The following is a 20180-nucleotide window of genomic DNA, read 5'->3' on the forward strand; positions in this document are numbered from 1 at the left end:
ATAAACCAAACAAAAAGCGAAATAAAACAACTTTCTCGAGAGTGGGAGCTGCCTGCTGACGTCACAGCGGCTCTTCTGTTCTCCGGCCACACTCCCGCCGCTGCGTCGAACCCGACCGGCTGCTCCGAGCCTCAGTCCCGCGAGGAAGACCCGCAGACGAATCCACGGTTCCGGTTCGTACCTTCCAAAGTTGTCTCACAACCTTTTCATGTGTTTTCCGCGCTCGTATTCCGGGTTTTTTCCTCTCTCTCGGCCGCTAGCTGAGCCGCGGATGCTAAGAGGAGGTTTTTTTCCTGAACGCTGACTTGTTGCTTTTCCCGTCCGTGGCTCGGCGGGTTTAGTTCGACTGTTAACTTTACAAACATCCTGTTGTTAAAACCATTTTTCTAAACACTTTGCTCACTCGAGTCCAGCTCTAGCTTGAAAAAAAAAAACGGTGCTAAAGAGTAGCAGAGATGATGTGTGACAGCTGTGACGTCACCCTCGCGACTCTCACTTTAGTTCTCGTGAAACGGAATTAATTGTTACTTTTCACACGTAAATAAACCGCAAACGTGTCGTTTGTCGCGGATAGACTTGTCTGTGTACTTCCTGGAAAAACCCGGCAGATCTTGCCTACGCTTGGTCGGACTTGTTTGTAGCTAAAATGATCTTTTGTTTGTGGATTATGTCACTAAAACCAACACCTTCTATTGAAGTTTAACGTTCAACCACCTTCTGAGGAGAGAGATCCAAGCTTGGCATGTGGTGTCGAGCTGAGAAGCTACACCAGACATTTTGCAGCTCAAATTTCACGTCCAGCTACACGTCAGGTCGTTTGTCTCCAAAATAACTCAAAAACGAATTATGGCGGGATTTCAGAAAATATAAATGAAGCAACAACTGCAGCTTAGTTTTTGTTTGCGTTGTGAAAACTTGAATTCCATAAATCATTTCAAGATCCTCTGCGGTGATGTTTGAGCTCTTCATGCTCTTAAGTGCTGTGTGTTGTGCAAGGAAGTTCTGGAAGAGATGCTCCCGCCGTCTGTTCAATTAAGCTTGTATTTCAAAAGCTTCAAATGGAATAATATGTTGTTATGTATATAAAATAAATTTAGGGCAAATGATATTCAATGCTTGACAGGGGTATGTATTCTCTGAGTGCTTTTCCAGTTACCCAGTAAGTAAGTCATTTTTATTTATATAGCGCTTTTCCAGACCTGGGTCACAAAGCGCTTAAACAATCAAAACAATATTCAATAAAGTATATAATTTAAAGATCAAGATAAAACTGATAACACAACAGGAGTTCCAGAAAATCAAGGAAAAGCCTAAACAAATAGAAACGTCTTAAGATGTTTCTATTTGTTCAGGCTTTTCCTTGAGTCAGTGAAAGATGATATCAGTCTCCATGTTTTATTTCCAAGGAAGGTCAAGTATAGCTATGGTCTATACTGCCACAATCTAATATTTAAAATGCTTTTAAAAAAACCTAGGAGTCCATAAAGTCTTCATGTTTATTATTTGGAAGTATTATTTTAACTATGACAATAACTTCTTGTACTTAATATCAGAAACACTTATACAAGGAAGAACAAGTATGGCTATGTTCTCTACAGCCACAATCCGTTTCATTGAGCTTCTTATGTCTCAAATGCTTCAATAATTGTTAAATAATGTATCATATAATGAATGTGGGTCTAATGTAAGACACTTCATGGGTGTAGGGATCATTAAAGTATTTATCTGAATGAGCTGCTTGGCAGAGGTCTGTGCTCTCCGTACGCTTTTCTAGTTACCTTGAAGTCATCATGTTTTTTATTTTATCTCAAGGTCATTTTTTCACCAATTGCTATGACCTCTCTAATAAACCAAGATTTTACAAGGAACAACAAGTATAGCAATGTTCTTTTTTTTTATAGTGTTCTTGAAGTTCCCATTAAACTTTTTACAGATTCTTCTAAGCTTTGAACAAATCAAAGGTATTGGTTAGTAAACTTTCGAACGCTTTTAAATAAATATTTGTCGTAAATATACGTTTTCTTTCTCCTTCTAAAATCCTTGAATTAGGTGTAAATGTTTGTGTAGTGTGTGTCTGTGTGATGAAGTGCGATTCCCTCCACGTGTCTCTCCGTCTGACTTGCCTTTCGTCAACAAACTAAGCTGTTCATCCCAGCGTGCCGGGGTTAATGTGTGCGATCAATTATTGAGAGTGAAAATGTGACCTCGAAGCTCGACTCGCCGGTCGGGTCTGTTTCTGCTAATTATTATGACCACGAAAAGCTCCTTCACAGAGAGGAAAGACTTGCTGATGTTCCCTCTCTCTCTCCTGATGGTGACCTTTGATGTCGCTCTGTTTGTTGTGAGGAAGTCGCCCTCGTTCAGCTCCAGTTATTTGATGGAAGCTGCTGAGTTTTGGACCAGCTGCAAAACTCAGATATAAACTTGTATCTGTTCGTCCAGTTTATTCTACACGTCCTGAAGTTAAGATAAATACAAAATTAAATAAGAGTGCTAAAAATCCACCTCAGAATTCGGTTCATGGACCAGAAAAAAATGGGTCTTGAACAAAAAATATTCTTAAGTTGTCTTTAAGGATAAGGATCTGCAGAGGGATCAATAAAGTCTATCTATATTAAATTACCGGGACAACGATATTTATTAGTTAAACGGTAGTAACAAGGATATATTTGTAGTATTGTCGAGTACTTGACTCTGGTGTTATATTTACAGACCACATGACTCTTGACGAAGTTTTAACTGCTTTCATTTGTTTAAAAAAAAAAAACAATATGTCCAAACATCAGCTTTAAAAGCTGCTCGAGTCATTGTATCCTCTCGTCCTCTGTCACCGCCAGGATCTCGCAGGATTTTACTCTTCCTGAGGAGGATGTAATGACTGCTGCCTTCTTGCCGTAGGAGGTTTAATAACAACACAAAAATGAACACCCTGAATATTTGCATGTTTAAATAAAAATGATTCACACTTTTTTGAAATATAAGCTATAAAAAAATATTGTAATAAATAAATGATGATTTAAAAGCTTTTTTGTTTAACAAATAACAATACAGTGCTGTTGATTATCGATGCAGTATCTTGAAAATAAATGTGAATATTAAAGTGTATCAATATTTTTTTTACTCCCCTAATTGTAAATTTGAGCTTTCTTGACAAGACTAGAAAACAAAGACATTCTGCAATTGACTCAAAACTTGAGTGTATGTTGGATCTAAAATCACGTCTGTAAGTCGTGCAGTTTCTTCTCTTTTACATACTGTATGTTGTTTGGTCCAAAACTGAACCTTGAGGTACACCACTTTGGTACTTGGTGAAGAACTTGTTGAAAACTAGTTTAATAGTTGATACAGTTTGTTTTAACAAAGTTAGAAGAAGTTAAAAGTTAGTAAAAGTCAACTGATGTTAAATGTCAACTCTACTGACTCACTCACATGTAGTAAATGTTCTTCCTCTCCAAGATGCAGTAAGTTCCTCATCATGACCATGTTTTCAACTTATTACTTTATAAAGCTGCTCTGAAATCTGGGCGAACGAGAGGTTACGAGAGCGGAGTCCATTATTACATAATAATGGCTTCACTCCTCCTCCAGCCAGATTTAATAATGCCCTGCTTTGTTTATACAACGAGTCCTTTGGAGGTGGAGACTTCCTGGATTAATGACACGCGGTGACAAACCTCCAGGTTTGACCAATCAAAGCAGAGTGGGCGTGGTTATGGTCAATGAGATTTCATCAGTGTTTTCAGTGGGCGGGGCTTAAGATCATTTTCTAATGTCTGTTTCAATAAAAAAAAAAAGAGTTTTGTACAAACACACACTACAATATACAATACAATAGAGTCACACACCACTTTTATAAACACTTGCGTCAACACATTAGTTGAACTTTAAGCCAGTTTAACTTGGAGGAAGTTGTATAACTTGTGTTGTTTCAGCTTATAAACATCTGATTGAGACTGTGTGTCTTGGAGAGTAGTAAAGACTTTGTTTGAGTCCTGGTGAGTTCCTCCTGGAGCTGGAGTTTGAGGTGAATCGTTGCTTCCTTTTTTAAAAACGGACGAAGAACTTGATTAAGGATTGAATACATTTGGTTTGTGATTAAAAAAGGCAAACGACTGGAACTGTGAAGCTCTTCTGATTTCTGTAGTCACTTCATCGTGACAATAAAGGAGCTCTAGAACCAGTTGGAACGGGTCGCTCATGGAGAAGATCTCATGATATTCATTTGTGATGTAACTAAGTTAACTGTCCGATGACCGACCGGCTTCGGCTCGTCTCCACTCACTGGTTCTGCTTCATTGTGATTCTGAATTCTGGTCCAGATGGAGACGAGGCGAGGAGTCGTGTCCACGGACAACATGCACATCCCAGAGTACTACGCCGGGAAGAACGTGCTGATCACTGGAGCCACTGGCTTCATGGGGAAGGTATTGTTTCCTGTCACATGACACACACAAATGGACCAACATAAATACATGGACACAAACTCAAAGATACACACAGGGTTCGAATTTCACCGCGGCGACCACGACACTTGCCATGACCGTCCTCCAAACTTGCCGTAATGCCCTGAAAAATGTACCAGTGTTTACAGCAACAAATTGCAGTGACCGCCCTCGGCTTTTAATTTTTTCATAAATAATGGTAGAATAATTGTTTGTCGAATGAGCATAATAAAATCGTCCAGACTTGACTGATATTTAACATTTTCACTATTCAATATCCAACGGTAAAAGGTAAACAATATGGGCGCAGCCATTTTGGAAGCTTGTGTCAAAGGTCAACTGACGACAGAAACGGTCGAGCAGTTCCGAGCGACACACTCGTTACATCAGCGTCTCGAAGGAGGTCAGGTGTTCAGTGAACCTACTAAATGTTTGCCTTGGTTCCCTAAAAAATAATGCTCTTCTTTAAGGCAACACTTGCCTTGACCTTAAAAAGTTTAAATTCGAAGCCTGAACACGCACGCACGCACGCACGCGCACACGCGCACACGCGCGCACGCGTATCCGCACACTCTCACTGACAAATGACATAATTGACAAGGGCACACAGACACGCATCCACACGGACCAAAATTCATAAAAACACATACTGACGCACGCATATGTACACAAACATACAAGGACCGGCACACAAAAATGGGCACACATAAACATATGGACACACATCACACGCACATGGACTCGCTTGCACGGACTTGTGCACACACACAGACCCTGCGCGCTCTCACTCACTCACTCTCTCACTCACACGGACTCACTATCACAGTGACCTAAATAGTGACCTGAATTGACCTGAATCTAAGTGTTTCCTCTGTGACTCCAGGTTCTGCTGGAGAAGGTGCTGAGGTCGTGTCCAGAAGTCAAAGCTGCATATGTGTTGGTCAGAGCCAAAGCGGGTCAGAGTCCTCAGGCCCGGATTCGTGACATGATCGGCTGCAAGGTGAGAAGACCAGGCTCCATCATCAACATCATCATCATCATCCTGGTACTGACCCGTGTCTCAGTTGTTCGACAGGTTACACGAGGAGCAGCCGGGCTTCGCCGACAAGATCGTGGCGGTGAACAGCGACCTGACCCTCCCTGAGCTGGACCTGAGCCAGGAGGACCAGAGGAGACTGACCGACTGCATTGACGTGGTCTTCCACTGCGCCGCCACCGTGCGCTTCAGCGAGCCGCTCAAGTGAGTCGTCGGGAGGTTCTGCTTTACTTGGCAGACGAAGTGGTTTGTTTGCAGTTCACACATTTTTCTTCCTTTATTCATGAGCCGCCAACAGGATTTGACATTTCTCCTCGTCCAAGTGTACAGATCTACAGATCCCTCACCTTTTCATGGATTCGTTTTTTCCCCCACAAAGTATTTAAATACATTGTAGTAAGCCTGCAGTATTATCACACTGAACAGGATCCATTTGAACAGTAGATAAACTTAGACACAACCACATGACCACACCCACCTTACTTACGGTGCCAACAAAACCATATTGAGGTTCTACACACAGCTCTACCAAGTGACAACCGATTGGTCGCTACAAAATATCGTATATCAATATTGCGTCTGTTGTTATGTCAAAAGGGTTCAGCAGCTGTGATTTGTTGGCTGGGCGGCAAAGCATTATGGGAATGCCAACCAGCTGTTCACGTTAAGACAGTGCACTTACTTTCACAGTGCTCAAATTCCGACAGGGTAGTACTGTCTCAAATTAAACAATTTTTTCCACACACTTGACTTGACTTCTTCTTCTTCTACTACTTTTTAACACAACCAGCCGTTGGAACACTATCCCCGACACTTGAAACAAGTTATTAAGTTTGTGTTATTACTGTTGTTTTGTGGTAAAATAAGTGTTTTCTCGAGACATTAAAGTCAGTATCTGCTCTGAAGACACGTTTGTCGGATGGCGGTCGTTAAGGGCAGAAAGTGTCCATCGATCCACACTCAATTTTCTGGCCATTTGAGTGCTCATTGCACACTACATTTTTGCACACTGCTCATTGGAACGCACTTGTGCACTCAGAATATTAAGTGTAAGTGCAGAAGTGCGCTATTTGGGACACAGCCAATGTTAAATATATGGTTATTGTTAAACAAAATTGAATAAAGTAAATTGTAACTACTCTGAGGATTGTGTTTAATGGTGTGGGGTTTCACCACGTAACCCTTTAAATAAATGAGGGACCACCAAACTTTTCCTAACAAAACTACAGCTAAAAAAACCTAGAAACCTTTCGTCATTGAATTCGTAATAATGTTGTTGACGTTTTTGTGATTTTCTGCGCTGCAGAGATGCGATGCAGCTCAACGTTCTGGCCACTCAGAAGATGTTGGCACTGGCCCGCAGGATGAAACACCTGGAGGTCTTCATCCACATCTCCACCGCCTACGCTAACTGTGACCGCGAGCTCATCGAGGAAGTGGTCTACCAACCCCCCATAGACTACCGCAAACTCATCGACACCCTGGAGTACGTTTTGTTAGCCATTTATTTTAAGATTCCAAATCATATGGAGGATGCATTTATTAATTTTACACTTTAATCCACTCACAACAACCAACCTTTTGTGGCTCCTTTGGGAATGTTTTCGTCGATCTCTGGTCTCTGATATATGTGTAGTATCGTCTAGTACTTGACTCTGGTATTGCAGAATTTACAGACCACATGACTCTTGACGAAGTCGTAACTGCTTTCATTTATTTTTAAATCAAAATATGTCCAAACATCAGCTTTAAAAGCTGCTGGAGTCACTGTATCCTCTCGTCCTCAGGCATCTTAAGGATCTCACAGGATTTAAATGTTCCTTTAGCTGTGGAGAACTTAATGACTGCTGCCATCTAGTGGCCTGAATTTAAATGTCAAAACAAAAATAAACACAAATAATAATAAAGTTTTCTTTCCTCAACAGTTGGATGAGCACAGACTTGGTGTCCACACTCACTCCCCAGCTGATCGGGCAGCGTCCAAACACTTACACCTTCACCAAAGCTCTGGCCGAGTATCTGGTGCAGCAGGAGGCCGGAGACGTCAACGTGGCCATCGTCAGACCCTCCATCGTCGGCGCTAGTTGGAAAGAACCATTTCCAGTAAGTCGGGGTCAAACACAGTGTTGTTAGTGTCACCAGAATGTGACTGAGACCTCGTGACGAAGATGCCGGAGTCAAGGGGTTCCACTCCGAGTCTCTCCTGGCTGACTGAGCTTCTATGTTGAAGAGAGTCCAATGAAGAGATTTGTCTTTTGGCTCAGCTCTTTTATGAATCATTCCATCCCTCTCTGGCCCTTTCGCTTCACGCCTGAGAGAACCATCTCAGAGTTGGAGGAGCTGATCCTCATTCCTGTGAGAGTTGTCCCAGCCTGACAAAACCAACAGAACATCCACTCAGGATGTCCAGCTTTGAGTGGTGAAAGTGAGACGGCCTTTAATCTGAGCACTTCAAATCGCGATGTAATCGCAGCAGATGGATCTCTGAGAGATTAATGGTTCCGAGGCGTCAACAACAGGATGTTGCATCATCACTTGTGACATCTATCCGTGGTGTTGTATATAAAGTTCTCCATTTCCTGCTGCTTCAACTTCCTGGATTACAAAACATCCAGTAATCTCCTTGTGTCATTTAAAGGAGTCGTACACAACTGGCATCAGGATTCCACACTTTCATCTCACCAGAACTTTTTAAAGGTCGTCTGGACTGTGTGTGTGTCAAGTTATTTTATGGTAGCCTGCTAGATTGTTCGCTCAAAATCAAAGTAAATGCATGTTAATTGATATAGTGAACTATCTAGATGCCAAGGATTAAGATAAAATGATGAACTGAGATCATCAATGTCAACAATTGTACAGAAATTCCCAATAAATCCAAGGTGAAGGATCTTTTTTTGGTAATAATATACTGATAAAGACAGTTTGGTAAATGTATAAAAAAAAACATTTAACCAACCATTTAATTAAAAAACATGCACACTCTTCTTCTTTTCTAGTTATAAAGTTAATCTTGTTTGGTTTTGTTTCAGGGCTGGATCGACAACTTCAATGGACCAAGTGGAATCTTCATTGCAGTAAGATTCTTTTATATTTAACGCTTTTCTTCGTGCCTTGGGTCGGTTGCTTGTTGCTTTTATTTGTGTGTTATCTTATTTAATTATTTTATTCTGTACTAGGTTGTGTTTACAACAATTGCAATAAAAGATTCTGATGATATTTCTTCTTCTTCTTTCTTTCTGCCCCCTACAGGCTGGCAAGGGCATCCTCCGAACGATGAGGGCCTCTAATGACGCCGTCGCAGACCTGGTGCCCGTAGACGTGGTCGTCAACGCCACGGTAGCGGCAGCGTGGTTCTCGGGAGTACACGCCAAGAAGAGGTGTGGCGTAGATATCAAATATCAAGTCGTGTCAAATATCAATCGTTGCGAACAACCAGTTCTCGTGTGCTTCCAGATCAAAAGGGATTCTTGTGTACAACTGCACCACAGGTGGGATAAACCCGTTTCGCTGGGGAGAAGTGGGTAAGTACATTGAACAAACACAGAGAGGGCCACACCCAGATTTTAACTTCTATTCATCTGATCCCTCCGTGCCCTGAATCTCACAGCATTAGTTTCCATAAACACTTGCAGTAACTGCCTCTTAAAAATCACCTGCATGATCATGTTGGTAGTAAATCGATCGTCATTATTGACGATGGAACATGAAAATATGTCAACGAAAGTTTATCACAATCCTAGATGGAAGGATGCAGTGGTTACCTCACTGGTGCCTGACGTTGATCTGGTGGTTGGTTCGAGTTCCATAATCTTTTTTTTTTATTCCCAAGGTGATAGGGAGTCTTCGTGGACGATAAAGTTTTCGGATGATGTAGTGATTTGTAACCATAGTGAGAGAAGAAGAATGATAGTCGGAGAAAGTGTGACTGATGGGTTTTAAGGGGGGAAAAGGGATGGAGAGTAAACACGTTACTTTTAGTGTGATGAACGGAGATAAAAGGAGGTGAAGAAGAAAGTGCAGGCATCGTGGCGTTGGAGCAGTATCATAGATACATTTTAAGGACAGTTGTGGTGAATGCTGTTAAGTGTGCTGTAGAGCACTGGGGCCAAATACAGCTCGCCAAATATTGGGATATGTTTGATAAAGATGAATTAAATGATAACATTAAAGTCGTTAAAAAACAGAAAACCTTCCATACATGTTGACAACAAACGGAGATTACACGCTTACAAGCTTTGACATTTTATAGGTGGTGTTTGTGGGGATCTTAAATGTCAACAATTAATCTGGAAACTTTCAAAACATAAAAATGTATTCTGATTTGGGGGAATTGAATATTAGATGGAGAAAGAATTGTCTGTGTTTTAAAGAGGTGAAGTGGAAAGAAGGCAAGTTATCCTTTGTTGGGTAGAACCAGGAGTTGTTTTATGAAATGCATAAAATATTGTTTTTGAATCTAAAAGCGGAAAAAGAGAGCTTTGTAATTTAGTAAAAACGTGTGCATTCATGATGACAGTGATATCTGCTAAATGTGCATAGTGCAGTGCTGAGTTTACTGAGTGGGAGGGAGGAAAATAGCAGGTTTGCTAGCTCATTTGAAATAATTGTAACAGTATTAATCTGTTTAGAGAAATCAAACACCTTATTAAACTTTGCAGTTATAGGAAAACCTGTGTTCAAAATGATGAAGAGACTCCACTAAAAGCTGATGCCACAGTTTAGATGAGTTCACTGAGAGGGAGCAAGACAAGATACTTTGGTGTTTACTCTAGTCATTTTGATGGAGGAAACCTTGTGGAGAAGCTGCATGAACGTTTCAGGCACCGTAGAGTTAACTTAATGTATCTGATGTCGAGTTTCGTCATGTTGCATTCAGGAAGTTCAACTCACCCTGCTCATTCCCAACTTGTGTTTCTTAGAGTACCATGTCATTTCCACGTTCAAGAGGAACCCTCTCGAGCAGGCGTTCCGTCGGCCCAATGTTAATCTCACAACCAATCACCTTATCAATCAGTACTGGATCGCCGTGAGTCACAAGGCTCCGGCGTTCCTCTATGATCTGTACCTCAGGCTGATCGGGAAGGAACCCAGGTAACGTTGCCGCCTCGAGGACCACTCTGTTGCTTCTCCAACGAGACCTCGCGTCTCGTGACACCCTCTTCACCATCTCTGCTACTAACGTCCTTCTGTGTCGTAGCTTAACCCCACTGCTGTAGTTGCTAATGTGACACGTGACGCTTTTGTGTAGAAGAACGTGTTGAGCTAAGTCTTGTGATCACTGCCGCCGCTGCCGCCTTCTACGCTCTGCTCGTCCTGCTGAGGACCAACACGGTAGTCTCTCTTCCCAAGTGGTTCTGACCCGGCTGGTTTTAGAAAAGTTTCCGTCTAATGATTTTCGCCTGAAGGTTACGCACATGTTCAAGGTCAGGCGTCCACATATGGACTCCCCTATCGTCCGACCTCTTCATCCTTGATCAAAGGTTACGTCTGAGGAAATCTCAAGGAGTAAAGGATTAACAACCAAGTTATTTTAATTCTTTTTACAAGAAGGCAAATGTCCATCAAAAACTGTTATTGATCCCTAGGTGACCCTCAGGGGGTTTAATTTTTTTTCTGTCTAGATCACATGTCAAACTCAAGTCATTTGATGTGGTCGATGACTTAAAAAAAAAAAAAAATCGTATAAAACTGTTGATGTTGTGACCTATGAAAATATTCCAGTGATTAAGATAAGATGAGGAACAGAGATGATGGATTTTAACTTTAAATAAAAGTAAAGCTGAGGCTAAAGAAAAGGAATTTTAAAATCCCAGTTAAAGACGGTTTTGTAAATATACAATTTGTTTGGCCGGAGTATTAAAATATTTTAGCCCCTCCTTGTGATTAAGCTTCACACCTCCTGCTCTCGAGGCTTCTACTTTAAGGGATTTCGTTAGTTCCGAGTCATTAAGCCCAAACCCTTAGAGTGACCCATTTGCAGTCGTGCGTCAATAATCGACAGCCTTCCTTCCAAACTCTTGGGCTTCTGTTCTGAAGCTTGAGACCACCATCCACAGTTCCTGCTCTACTCGGTTCCCCAGACAGTTTTGGAGCAGTTCACTCCACGTCCACACGGAGACTCAGTCGGTCTTATGAGGACTTCTTTGCTTGGCTTTTTCTGTGTCGCACAGGTACGATTGATTCGCTTCTATATCTGTGGTAACACAACCTTAAGTCTGTGTGGTCTTTCATCTCAAAAGTTGTGACTTCACTAGTCGAGCTTATTGGACTTATGAAGAAAAGTCTTGCACTCGTCTTGCATTATAAAGAGCAGCAAACGACCAACAGCAACATGCTCTTGCATGCACCTCGAAGTTTATAATTGGACTTTATTTTATAAAACAAATTACACAATTCACACTCCTGGGTCTCACGAAACTAAAAAAAAAAAACACCATCCCAATGCAATGTCTTGAGCTAGAACCCAGAACTGACTGACGACTCAAATGTTTCCAATGTGAGTGACCCGGTTCTCTCAACCGTCTGTCATGTGTGTGTCTTCCACAGAGAACTGTGTAAACATGTCCTTCAAGACCAATCCCTTAGAGCAGGCCCTCAGACGGCCCAATGTCACTCTGCGCTCCAACCCGTTCACTAATCAGTACTGGACCGCGGTCAGCCACACCGTGCCCGCCCTCGTCTATGACGCCGGTCTCAGGCTCGTGGGCCGCCAGCCCCGGTAAGGCGCCAAACACCCCCTTAACCCTCCCCACCTCATCCTCCACCCCCCGCCAGTCCGGTCCAACCTGTCCTACCGAGTCCCTCCCTCCCCCCGCTGTCCTCCCACAAGGGAGTTTGAATGGTCTCTGTTCGACTGCTGGTGCTGGAGCGACGGGGAACAAGTTTGGGCAGTTTTACTAAACGCTCTGTCAACACTCATTCCAGTGTTTGCTTTTCATTTCAAATACTTCCGTGACGATTCCTTCTTCACCCTCGAGCGAATCGTTGAGCTCCGTCAGCCGTGTGTGTGTCGAGGGTTGACTGATGCAACCCTGAGGGGGCAGAAGGTTGTCACACCCAGATCTGACTAGTTGATACAAACAACGGCTAATTTCCCATCATTCTTGGTGGTTAAATTTAAAAAATGTACATTCAAGACGAGGACAACAATGTGATATTTTGTCGTGTGTCAATTTAATGCGATTTGGCAACACAACTTGTATTCTTTAGCTATAAAGTAGCTCGATCGTCTGGGGGGGGTCTAATGTGAGTGGAGAGTTAAAATGGCGGATCCAAGCACAAAATGAAATCTACAACGGAATTTATTTGTCTGGTTGTTGTGACGACCCTCGTGGCATATATACGTGGGTCTTCCTTCAGGATCATGGTTTTCAAACCCGCCGGCTGCAGGTCACGACCGTCTCCGCTTCTCCGTGTCGTTCGCTTGCATCGAGGGAATCTGAGTCTTTAAACTGGACCGAAGTTTAAAACCTCAGAGGACCGACCAGTGCTTTTTCGACTGAATGTTGCTTCTGCTTTTACTAACACTTCTCCTAAAACACAACAAACCAAACTATACTTATCTTCTGTTTTCCTGGCTCTACCTGCAAACACAATGACTCACTTAAACTCTGCTGCTGCAGCTTCACATCTCGTGGTTTAATGGGATAAAAATATCACGGTTCTTCTTTAAAATCATGTATTTTTGATGAGAGATTATCTTAAGAGATGTAATTAATGGAAATTAAAGTGAAAAAAAACTACTTTAAAACTGGAGAAGACATTACCCTGAGAGTGAAGCCAAGCAGCTCATTTCGCACCCATAGTGTTTTTGCAAATAATATTGAGTTATTGTATTTATTTATGATGAGATGGCTTAGTAATACTTGAAATATAATGTGTATTATTAGTATCAATGCAAGCTTAATGGGAGGAGGTAGTATAGCACCTCGCTCACACAACACACGGTAGAAAAGTTGTAGCTTCAGGTAAAACTTTCTCTCTTGAAAGATTTAGCAACTCTTTAACTTTATCTGCCAGCGATCTCTCGAACCAAGCCGGGGGCTTTATACAATGCACCCACATTTACAATAACATTAAAAAAGAAGCAGTAAACGTATTTTAAAACATCAAAATGCCTATTTCATTGATACAATAAATATATTTATGTTGATGTATTTAATGTAAACAATTTTCTCAATTACTATTTCAATTTCACTCCAAACATTTTGAACTTTAAATTAAAGTAAAATCTAACATTTCAGAATGACTTTCTGTCACGACACGTTCCTGTTTGTGCAGTGAATTGTGTTGCTGAAGGGTTCAGGGCGTCACACGAGTGTCTGCAAACATGGCTTTCAGGAGGTTTGACTTAATGCAGGGAATATTTGATCATTAGTGTAATATAATGATAATAATCTAGAATATATCATTATGACCATCAACTGAACTGTCTTTATTTTATATCTTTAAGGTGAGCAATATATTAAATCCAGGCAGAAAACCTTAACAACTTATCTTAACTTAGCTTCTATGTTTACTTGGCTTCTATTTTAACTTTGCTTTTGTCTTCACTTAGCTTTATGTTAACTTAGCTTTATGTTAACTTAGCTTCTATGTTAACTTAGCTTCTGTGTTAACTTAGCTTCTGTGTTAACTTAGCTTCTATGTTTACTTGGCTTCTATTTTAACTTTGCTTTTGTCTTCACTTAGCTTTATGTTAACTTAGCTTTATGTTTACTTAGCTTTACGTTTACTTAGCTTTACGTTAACTTAGCTTTATGTTAACTAAGCTTCCATATTTACTTAGCTTTTATCTTCACTTAGCTTCTATATTCACTTAGCTTCTATGTTAACTTAGCTTCTATGTTAAATACGCTTGTGTTCTAATGTTCTAACACATGTGTGTATGTGTGTGTCTGTGTATATATATATATATATATATATATATATAATATATGTAGAAAACAAATGAATTCATGAAAGAAGGAAAAACTTTCCTTTCGTCAAATTGTCTTTGCTTCAGCAGCGTAGTTAGAAAAGTCTCATGGTCTTCACAAGTTTGGTGTCACGTGACCACAAATCGACCTCTGACCTGTCGTTGTGTGAAGGATGATGAAGACGATCTCTCGCCTGCACAAGGCCATGATGGTGCTGGAGTACTTCACCAGCCACTCCTGGGTGTGGAACACGGACAACGTAACCATGCTGCAGTCCCACATGAGCGCCGAGGACAGGAAGGTATGTGGATCTGAACAGCGTCGCTGTGGTCGCCGACACCCCGACTTCCTCCCTTCAACATATTTGACATTCTTCTGCGAAATGAGGAAATAATAACGTTAGTCATTTGTTCAGAGCAGGATTAGCAGTTAGCTTGCAAAGGAAGGAGCTGAGTGGAGGATTTTGCTCCTTCTTTTTTTTCCCTTTAATTTTTACTTTACCCGCTTTATCCTCCGTTTCTTTCTTCTTTTTCTTTTACTGTTTAACTCTTTTCTTCATGATCCTCATTTTTCTTTTCACATTACTTTACTTCTTCTTTTACATCATATCCTATTTCCTTATTTTTACTTGATCTTTCTAATATAATTTCCTGCATTTTGCCTTTTCCTCTTTCTCGTTGTCTTATTGTATATTACCATTTAACATTTTTATTGTTTTCTCCTAATTTTCTGTCTTTTCTTTTGTTCACTTATTTTTTTGTTTGCCACTTGTTTTTCTTCCACAAGTTTAATTTTCTTTTATACCTTTTCTTTTTTTCGTGGTTTTTCCTTAAAAAATATTTTCAACAGTTTGCCTTTCCTCTTTCTCTTTTTCCTCTTATATATTCCATTTATTTCTATTAATTTTCCTCCTTATGTGTTGTCTTTCTTTCTATATTTTCTTTTGTTCCCTGCTTATTGTTTTGCTTTTCCCCAAAAGTTTATTTATTTCCTTTTCCCTTAATTCTTTGTTTTTCTACTTTTTTTGTTAAAATTTTTTCTACAGTTTCTCTTTTCTGTTTCTCTTCATGTTCTATTTGTGTTTATAATTGTTATCATTATTTTCTATACATTTTTCTGACTTTTTACCCATATCCTTTATTTGTTTCCTATTTCATTTCTCTGTTTATCCTTTTCCCCACAACACATCTGTCACTCATCCTCCCTCACTTATGTTAATCATACGTCAAAATGTATTGGTCCAGCTGTGAGTTTATTTTCAAGTGTCTAACATCCTACTCTTGACGCACACGACACGACACTCCCTTCACGAAGGGGAGAAGCTTGTCCCTTGTGATAATGGCTGAAGGTGAACCGTTCGTTGTCCTTGTTAACATCACTTTTACAAGAATTCCTTTCCGTTCACGAGCCCCTCATAAACCACTTATTCAGAAATCTGAGCGATTCAAGAGTCGGCAGAACTGACGGACGAGGGGGTTCGTCCTGACGCGGGTCTTGACTTGAATGTGGAATCAAGATGTGTCAAAAATGTCACTCTTTCTTGACGTTTGTTTGACACAACAATCAGAAGTAAATGATTGATATGTGGATCATTTACTGAATTTTAAGAGCTAAAGAAACGTCTAAACATCACACGTGTTTGTCTGTGGACTTTGATTGTTGATTTACGTTTATTTGTTACAAATGTGAGCCTAAATATCTCCAGACACGACTAGTGTTTCTGCTCTGACGTCTGTTTCTCTGCTGCAGATGTTCAACTTCGACGTGCGTCAGCTGAACTGGGCCGAGTACATGGAGAGCTACTGCATGGGCACCAAGAAATATGTGCTGAACGAGGAGCTGTCTGGTCTTCCTGCTGCACGCAAACACCTCAACAGGTAAGAGATGAGACCTCTCTCAAGGTCAACGCGGGTAGAAGTTACATTTTAGAACACCTGACTGTGCTTTTCTGATTACTTCTTCCTACCTTCTTAGTTAACTAAGTTACTTGGTTAACTTGGCTCTTATGTAAACTTAAGTTCTGTCTTTACTTGGCTTCTATGTTAACTTAGCTGAATGTTAACGTAGCTTATGTATACTTAGCTTTTATGTTAATTAAGCTTCTATGTTAACTTAGCTGAATGTTAACGTAGCTTATGTATACTTAGCTTTTATGTTAATTAAGCTTCTATGTTAACTTAGCTGAATGTTAACGTAGCTTATGTATACTTAGCTTTTATGTTAATTAAGCTTCTATGTTAACTTAGCTTCTATAATAACTTAGCTTCTATAATAACTTAGCTTCTATAATAACTTAGCTTCTATGTTAACTTAGCTACTATATTACCTTAGCTTCTATAATAACTTTTCTTCAATGTAAACTTTACTTCTGCCTTTACTTAGCTTCTATGTTAACTTAGCTTCAATGTTAACTTTGCTTCTGTCTTTACTTAGCTTCTATGTTTACTTAGCTTCTGTCTTAACTTAGCTTCTGTCTTAACTTAGCTTCTGTCTTAACTTAGCTTCTATGTTTACTTGGCTTCTATGTTTACTTAGCTTCTATGTTTACTTAGCTGCTGTCTTAACTTGGCTTCTATGGTTACTTAGCTTCTGTCTTAACTTAGCTTCTGTCTTAACTTAGCTTCTATCTTAACTAAGCTTCTATGTTAACTTAGCTTTATGTTAACTTGGCTTCTGTCTTAACTTTGCTTCTATCTTAACTAAGCTTTATGTTAACTTGGCTTTATGTTTTCTTAGCTTCTCTTAACTTAACTTCTTTCTTAATAAAGCTTTATGTTAACTTGGCTTCTATGTTAACTTAGCTTCTGTCTTAACTAAGCTTTATGTTAACTTAGCTTCTGTCTTAACTTAGATAAGTTAACATAAAGCTATTTTACGTTTTCTAACACAAACATAGGGAGAAACAACAAACATAAAATTCTTAAACTTTGTTATAAAAGTGTTCGGATGAAAGAGTTTGTTTTTGTCTCGACCTCAGGCAAATGTAAAAATTCCGTCAATGAGTGATTCAGCTCTTCAAGTTTAAGTTAATAATTCACGTTTAATACTTTCTTCTGAAGCCTGACAGATGCACCTTTATTTCCACATAAACTTTTATGTTCGTGTTCTGAACCAATGACAAATATTCAAAGTAGGTTTGAGGTTCTCTGTCCAGAACATGTTTTGATAGAAAATTATATCGACTCACAGTTGGAATTATATTCAGAGTGATCTGTTCTTTTTAGAGTAATAGACAAAAATGTTTGTTCATTTTAATGTAGCGACTTGAGCTCAGTTTGGATTGACGAAAAAAAACAAAGAAATTGTTAAAAGTTACTTTCCCTTTTACTAGTAATTTAGAATGTAATTTGAGTAAATTTTGAAAGACGTAGTTGACTAATTTCAAGGTCAACTAATTGGAAATAGTCATGTTTTGAACGTATTACTTTATAAAGTTTCTCTGAAATCTGGGCGAACGAGAGGTTACGAGAGTCCATTATGACTGAATAATGGCTTTACTCCTCCAGCCCGCTGTAATCACGCACCGCTTTGTTTATACAACGAGTCTCTTGGCAGTAGAGACATCCGGGATTGGTGACACACGGTGACAAACCTCCATGTTTACCATAACCACACCCACTCTGCTGTGATTGGTCAAACACACTTTCAACAGACACGTACTGACTAGAGATCCAACATGTAAAACACACTTGGATCAACAAACCTGGTCCATCTCTGGGTTTATGTCGTTGATCTGTGGTTTGTGTCCTCCAGGCTCAGAAACATCCGCTACACCTTCAACACTGTCCTGGTGGTTCTGATCTGGAGAGTCTTCATCGCTCGCTCACAAATGGCCCGAAACATCTGGTACTTCGTGGTGAGCCTGTGCTTTAAGTTCTTGTCCTACTTCAGAGCGTCCTCCACTCTCAGATAAAAGGTCTCGCGACATGAGAACTTGTGCAGGGGGTGGGGAGGCGCGACCAGAACCACCCCCTTTGACCAGAACTCTCAAACTAGCAACGGTGGACTCGGACCTCTGCCGGCGCTCGACAATCCCGCAGACGTTTTCTTTCAGGTTTCAGTGCTGCTCTGCACATGTTATGCATCATCTGACGTTCTTCTCGGAAAGTCCACTCCCTCCTCTCCACGTCTACTCTCGCTGCACACCCTCCACCAGTCCTCCAGTCGTCCGCACAACGTTCTCTACATTCTTGCCAAAGAGGAGGAAGTCTTCGCTCTTTTGTATGTGGAGAAGTTCAACGTTCCGCAGGTTTTTCTCGACATCTCATCGTTTCTCTGCATCGACGGTTTCACTGGATCGTGTCACTTTGAAGAATGTGAATCGTGCCTTTTTGACAATAAATCCAATCAAAGCTTCTTGATGTTCCTGAGTTTTTATTGTTTCCAGAAGCAGAACAAGTGTGGCGTCAGTCTAGTGACTAGACTCTAGTTAACAACTAGTCATGTGTGTGACTCGAGTTGAAGTTCATTAGAAGAAACGGACCAGAAGAGACGAGTCGTTTTTTTTCTACTTAACCCTTGTGTTGTCTCTGGGTCAAGGCGACCCAAAGGCCCTAAAACAAATGTTTGGGGTATCCCTTGTATCATCTTGACCCAGAGACAACAAAATATATTTTTCCAACCGAGACATACATTTATTCATTGTGTCAAATCAATGTTTGTTTATTTTAACGCTTACATAATGTCCAAACATAGAGCAGTACGGAGGTATTTGGATGTGTTTAAGTGTCTTTTTTTTAACAGGCAGAAACCTCAAGCATAACCAGACTTGACCAAAGTATTTGACAACATTCAATGTTTTCCTGTCGTAAGAAAGTCTCAGTTTGATATTAGAAATATAGAAATAGAAATTATGATTTCCTATTATTGATTTACACAGTTAACATTCTGATCTTCAACATACACAAAGTGTTACGGGGTGCTAAAGTTTACCTCACTGCCGCTAGCACTTAGCCACTAGCTAAGATAGCACAGTTAGCCACTAGCTAAGATAGCACTGTTAGCCACTAGCTAAGATAGCACTGATAGCGACTGCTTAAGCTAGAACTTTTAGCCACTAGCTAAGCTAGCAAGTATAGCATTGAGTGTCAAATGTCCTTCACTTGACATTCCAGTGTAAAACAAACTTCATTGTAACACTTTCTATCATGTGTGACGTCAGTTCACTTCAACAGACTAACAAACAGACCTCGGCTCCCGCAAGAAGTCGAACATGTGAGTTTGACGGGGGGAAGCGAAGTGATTTGTCTGATGGACTGGATCAGTTTTTGTTCTCTCAGGTTTCTAGTGTTCGTCCTCCGACCTGTAACACCTGACAACAGCCACCTAGCAACAGTGACGCCGGCAACCCCTGCCCTCCACCCCTCGAGAGGAACCAGAGCTTCACAAACGGGAACTAAAGTCTAAAGTAGGTATACAGCCTGACAGTGTGGTCTGTGTTTGGTAATGTTCTATTTCCTGTTGGTACGACGCACACTTCCTGTTGAACATGTCCACTGAAACATAAATTTAGTTTCTAAATGTCTTTTCACTAAAAATGCTTTCTTATCTTATGAATGAATTTTTCTTTAATACATTTAAAGTGAGAGATTTTTCTCTTAATTCCCCTCAATTCAGTTAAACTTAATTATTTTTCTTTTTTTTTAATGTTGTTGGTAGTTGAATTGTTATATATATTGGAGGGTTAGATTTGTTTTTATTTGTTAATGTTTTCATAGTGGATGAATTTTTTAATATTTTTTTTATGTTTCTTTTCATAGATTGTTCTATTATAATTTCAATAAT

At 40.2% G+C, this 20180-nt stretch overlaps 1 protein-coding gene across 2 annotated transcripts; it reads left to right on the forward strand.

Annotated features, from left to right (window-relative positions):
* The first annotated feature begins 78 nt into the window (after positions 1-78).
* far1 (fatty acyl CoA reductase 1) lies at positions 79-18752 on the forward strand. 2 transcript variants are annotated; one of them, XM_087796860.1, is made up of 13 exons: positions 79-173; positions 4320-4424; positions 5326-5442; positions 5507-5682; positions 6785-6964; positions 7404-7581; positions 8508-8552; positions 8728-8855; positions 8932-8999; positions 10398-10569; positions 14568-14697; positions 16146-16273; positions 18150-18752. In XM_087796860.1, exons 2-13 carry the CDS (start codon positions 4320-4322, stop codon positions 18307-18309), a joined length of 1587 nt encoding a protein of 528 aa, XP_087652986.1. In that variant the 5' UTR covers positions 79-173; the 3' UTR covers positions 18310-18752. The 2 variants fall into 2 exon arrangements, with proteins under 2 accessions (XP_087652986.1, XP_087652987.1); XM_087796861.1 differs by lacking the exon at positions 10398-10569 and adding an exon at positions 12025-12196.
* The last annotated feature ends 1428 nt before the right edge of the window (positions 18753-20180 follow it).

The sequence above is a fragment of the Callionymus lyra genome, chromosome 8 (genome assembly GCF_982586985.1).
Source record: "Callionymus lyra chromosome 8, fCalLyr1.hap1.1, whole genome shotgun sequence".
Classification (NCBI taxonomy): domain Eukaryota; kingdom Metazoa; phylum Chordata; class Actinopteri; order Syngnathiformes; family Callionymidae; genus Callionymus; species Callionymus lyra.

What these genes read in the sequence shown, in the direction of transcription:
- far1 (XM_087796860.1), top strand. Translation starts at nt 4,320, where the DNA reads ATGGAGACGAGGCGAGGAGTCGTGTCCACGGACAACATGCACATCCCA. An exon ending in GGAGTACACGCCAAGAAGAG is followed by an intron (nt 8,856 to 8,931) that starts GTGTGGCGTAGA and finishes GTGTGCTTCCAG; the next exon opens with ATCAAAAGGGATTCTTGTGT. An exon ending in TGAGCGCCGAGGACAGGAAG is followed by an intron (nt 14,698 to 16,145) that starts GTATGTGGATCT and finishes TCTCTGCTGCAG; the next exon opens with ATGTTCAACTTCGACGTGCG.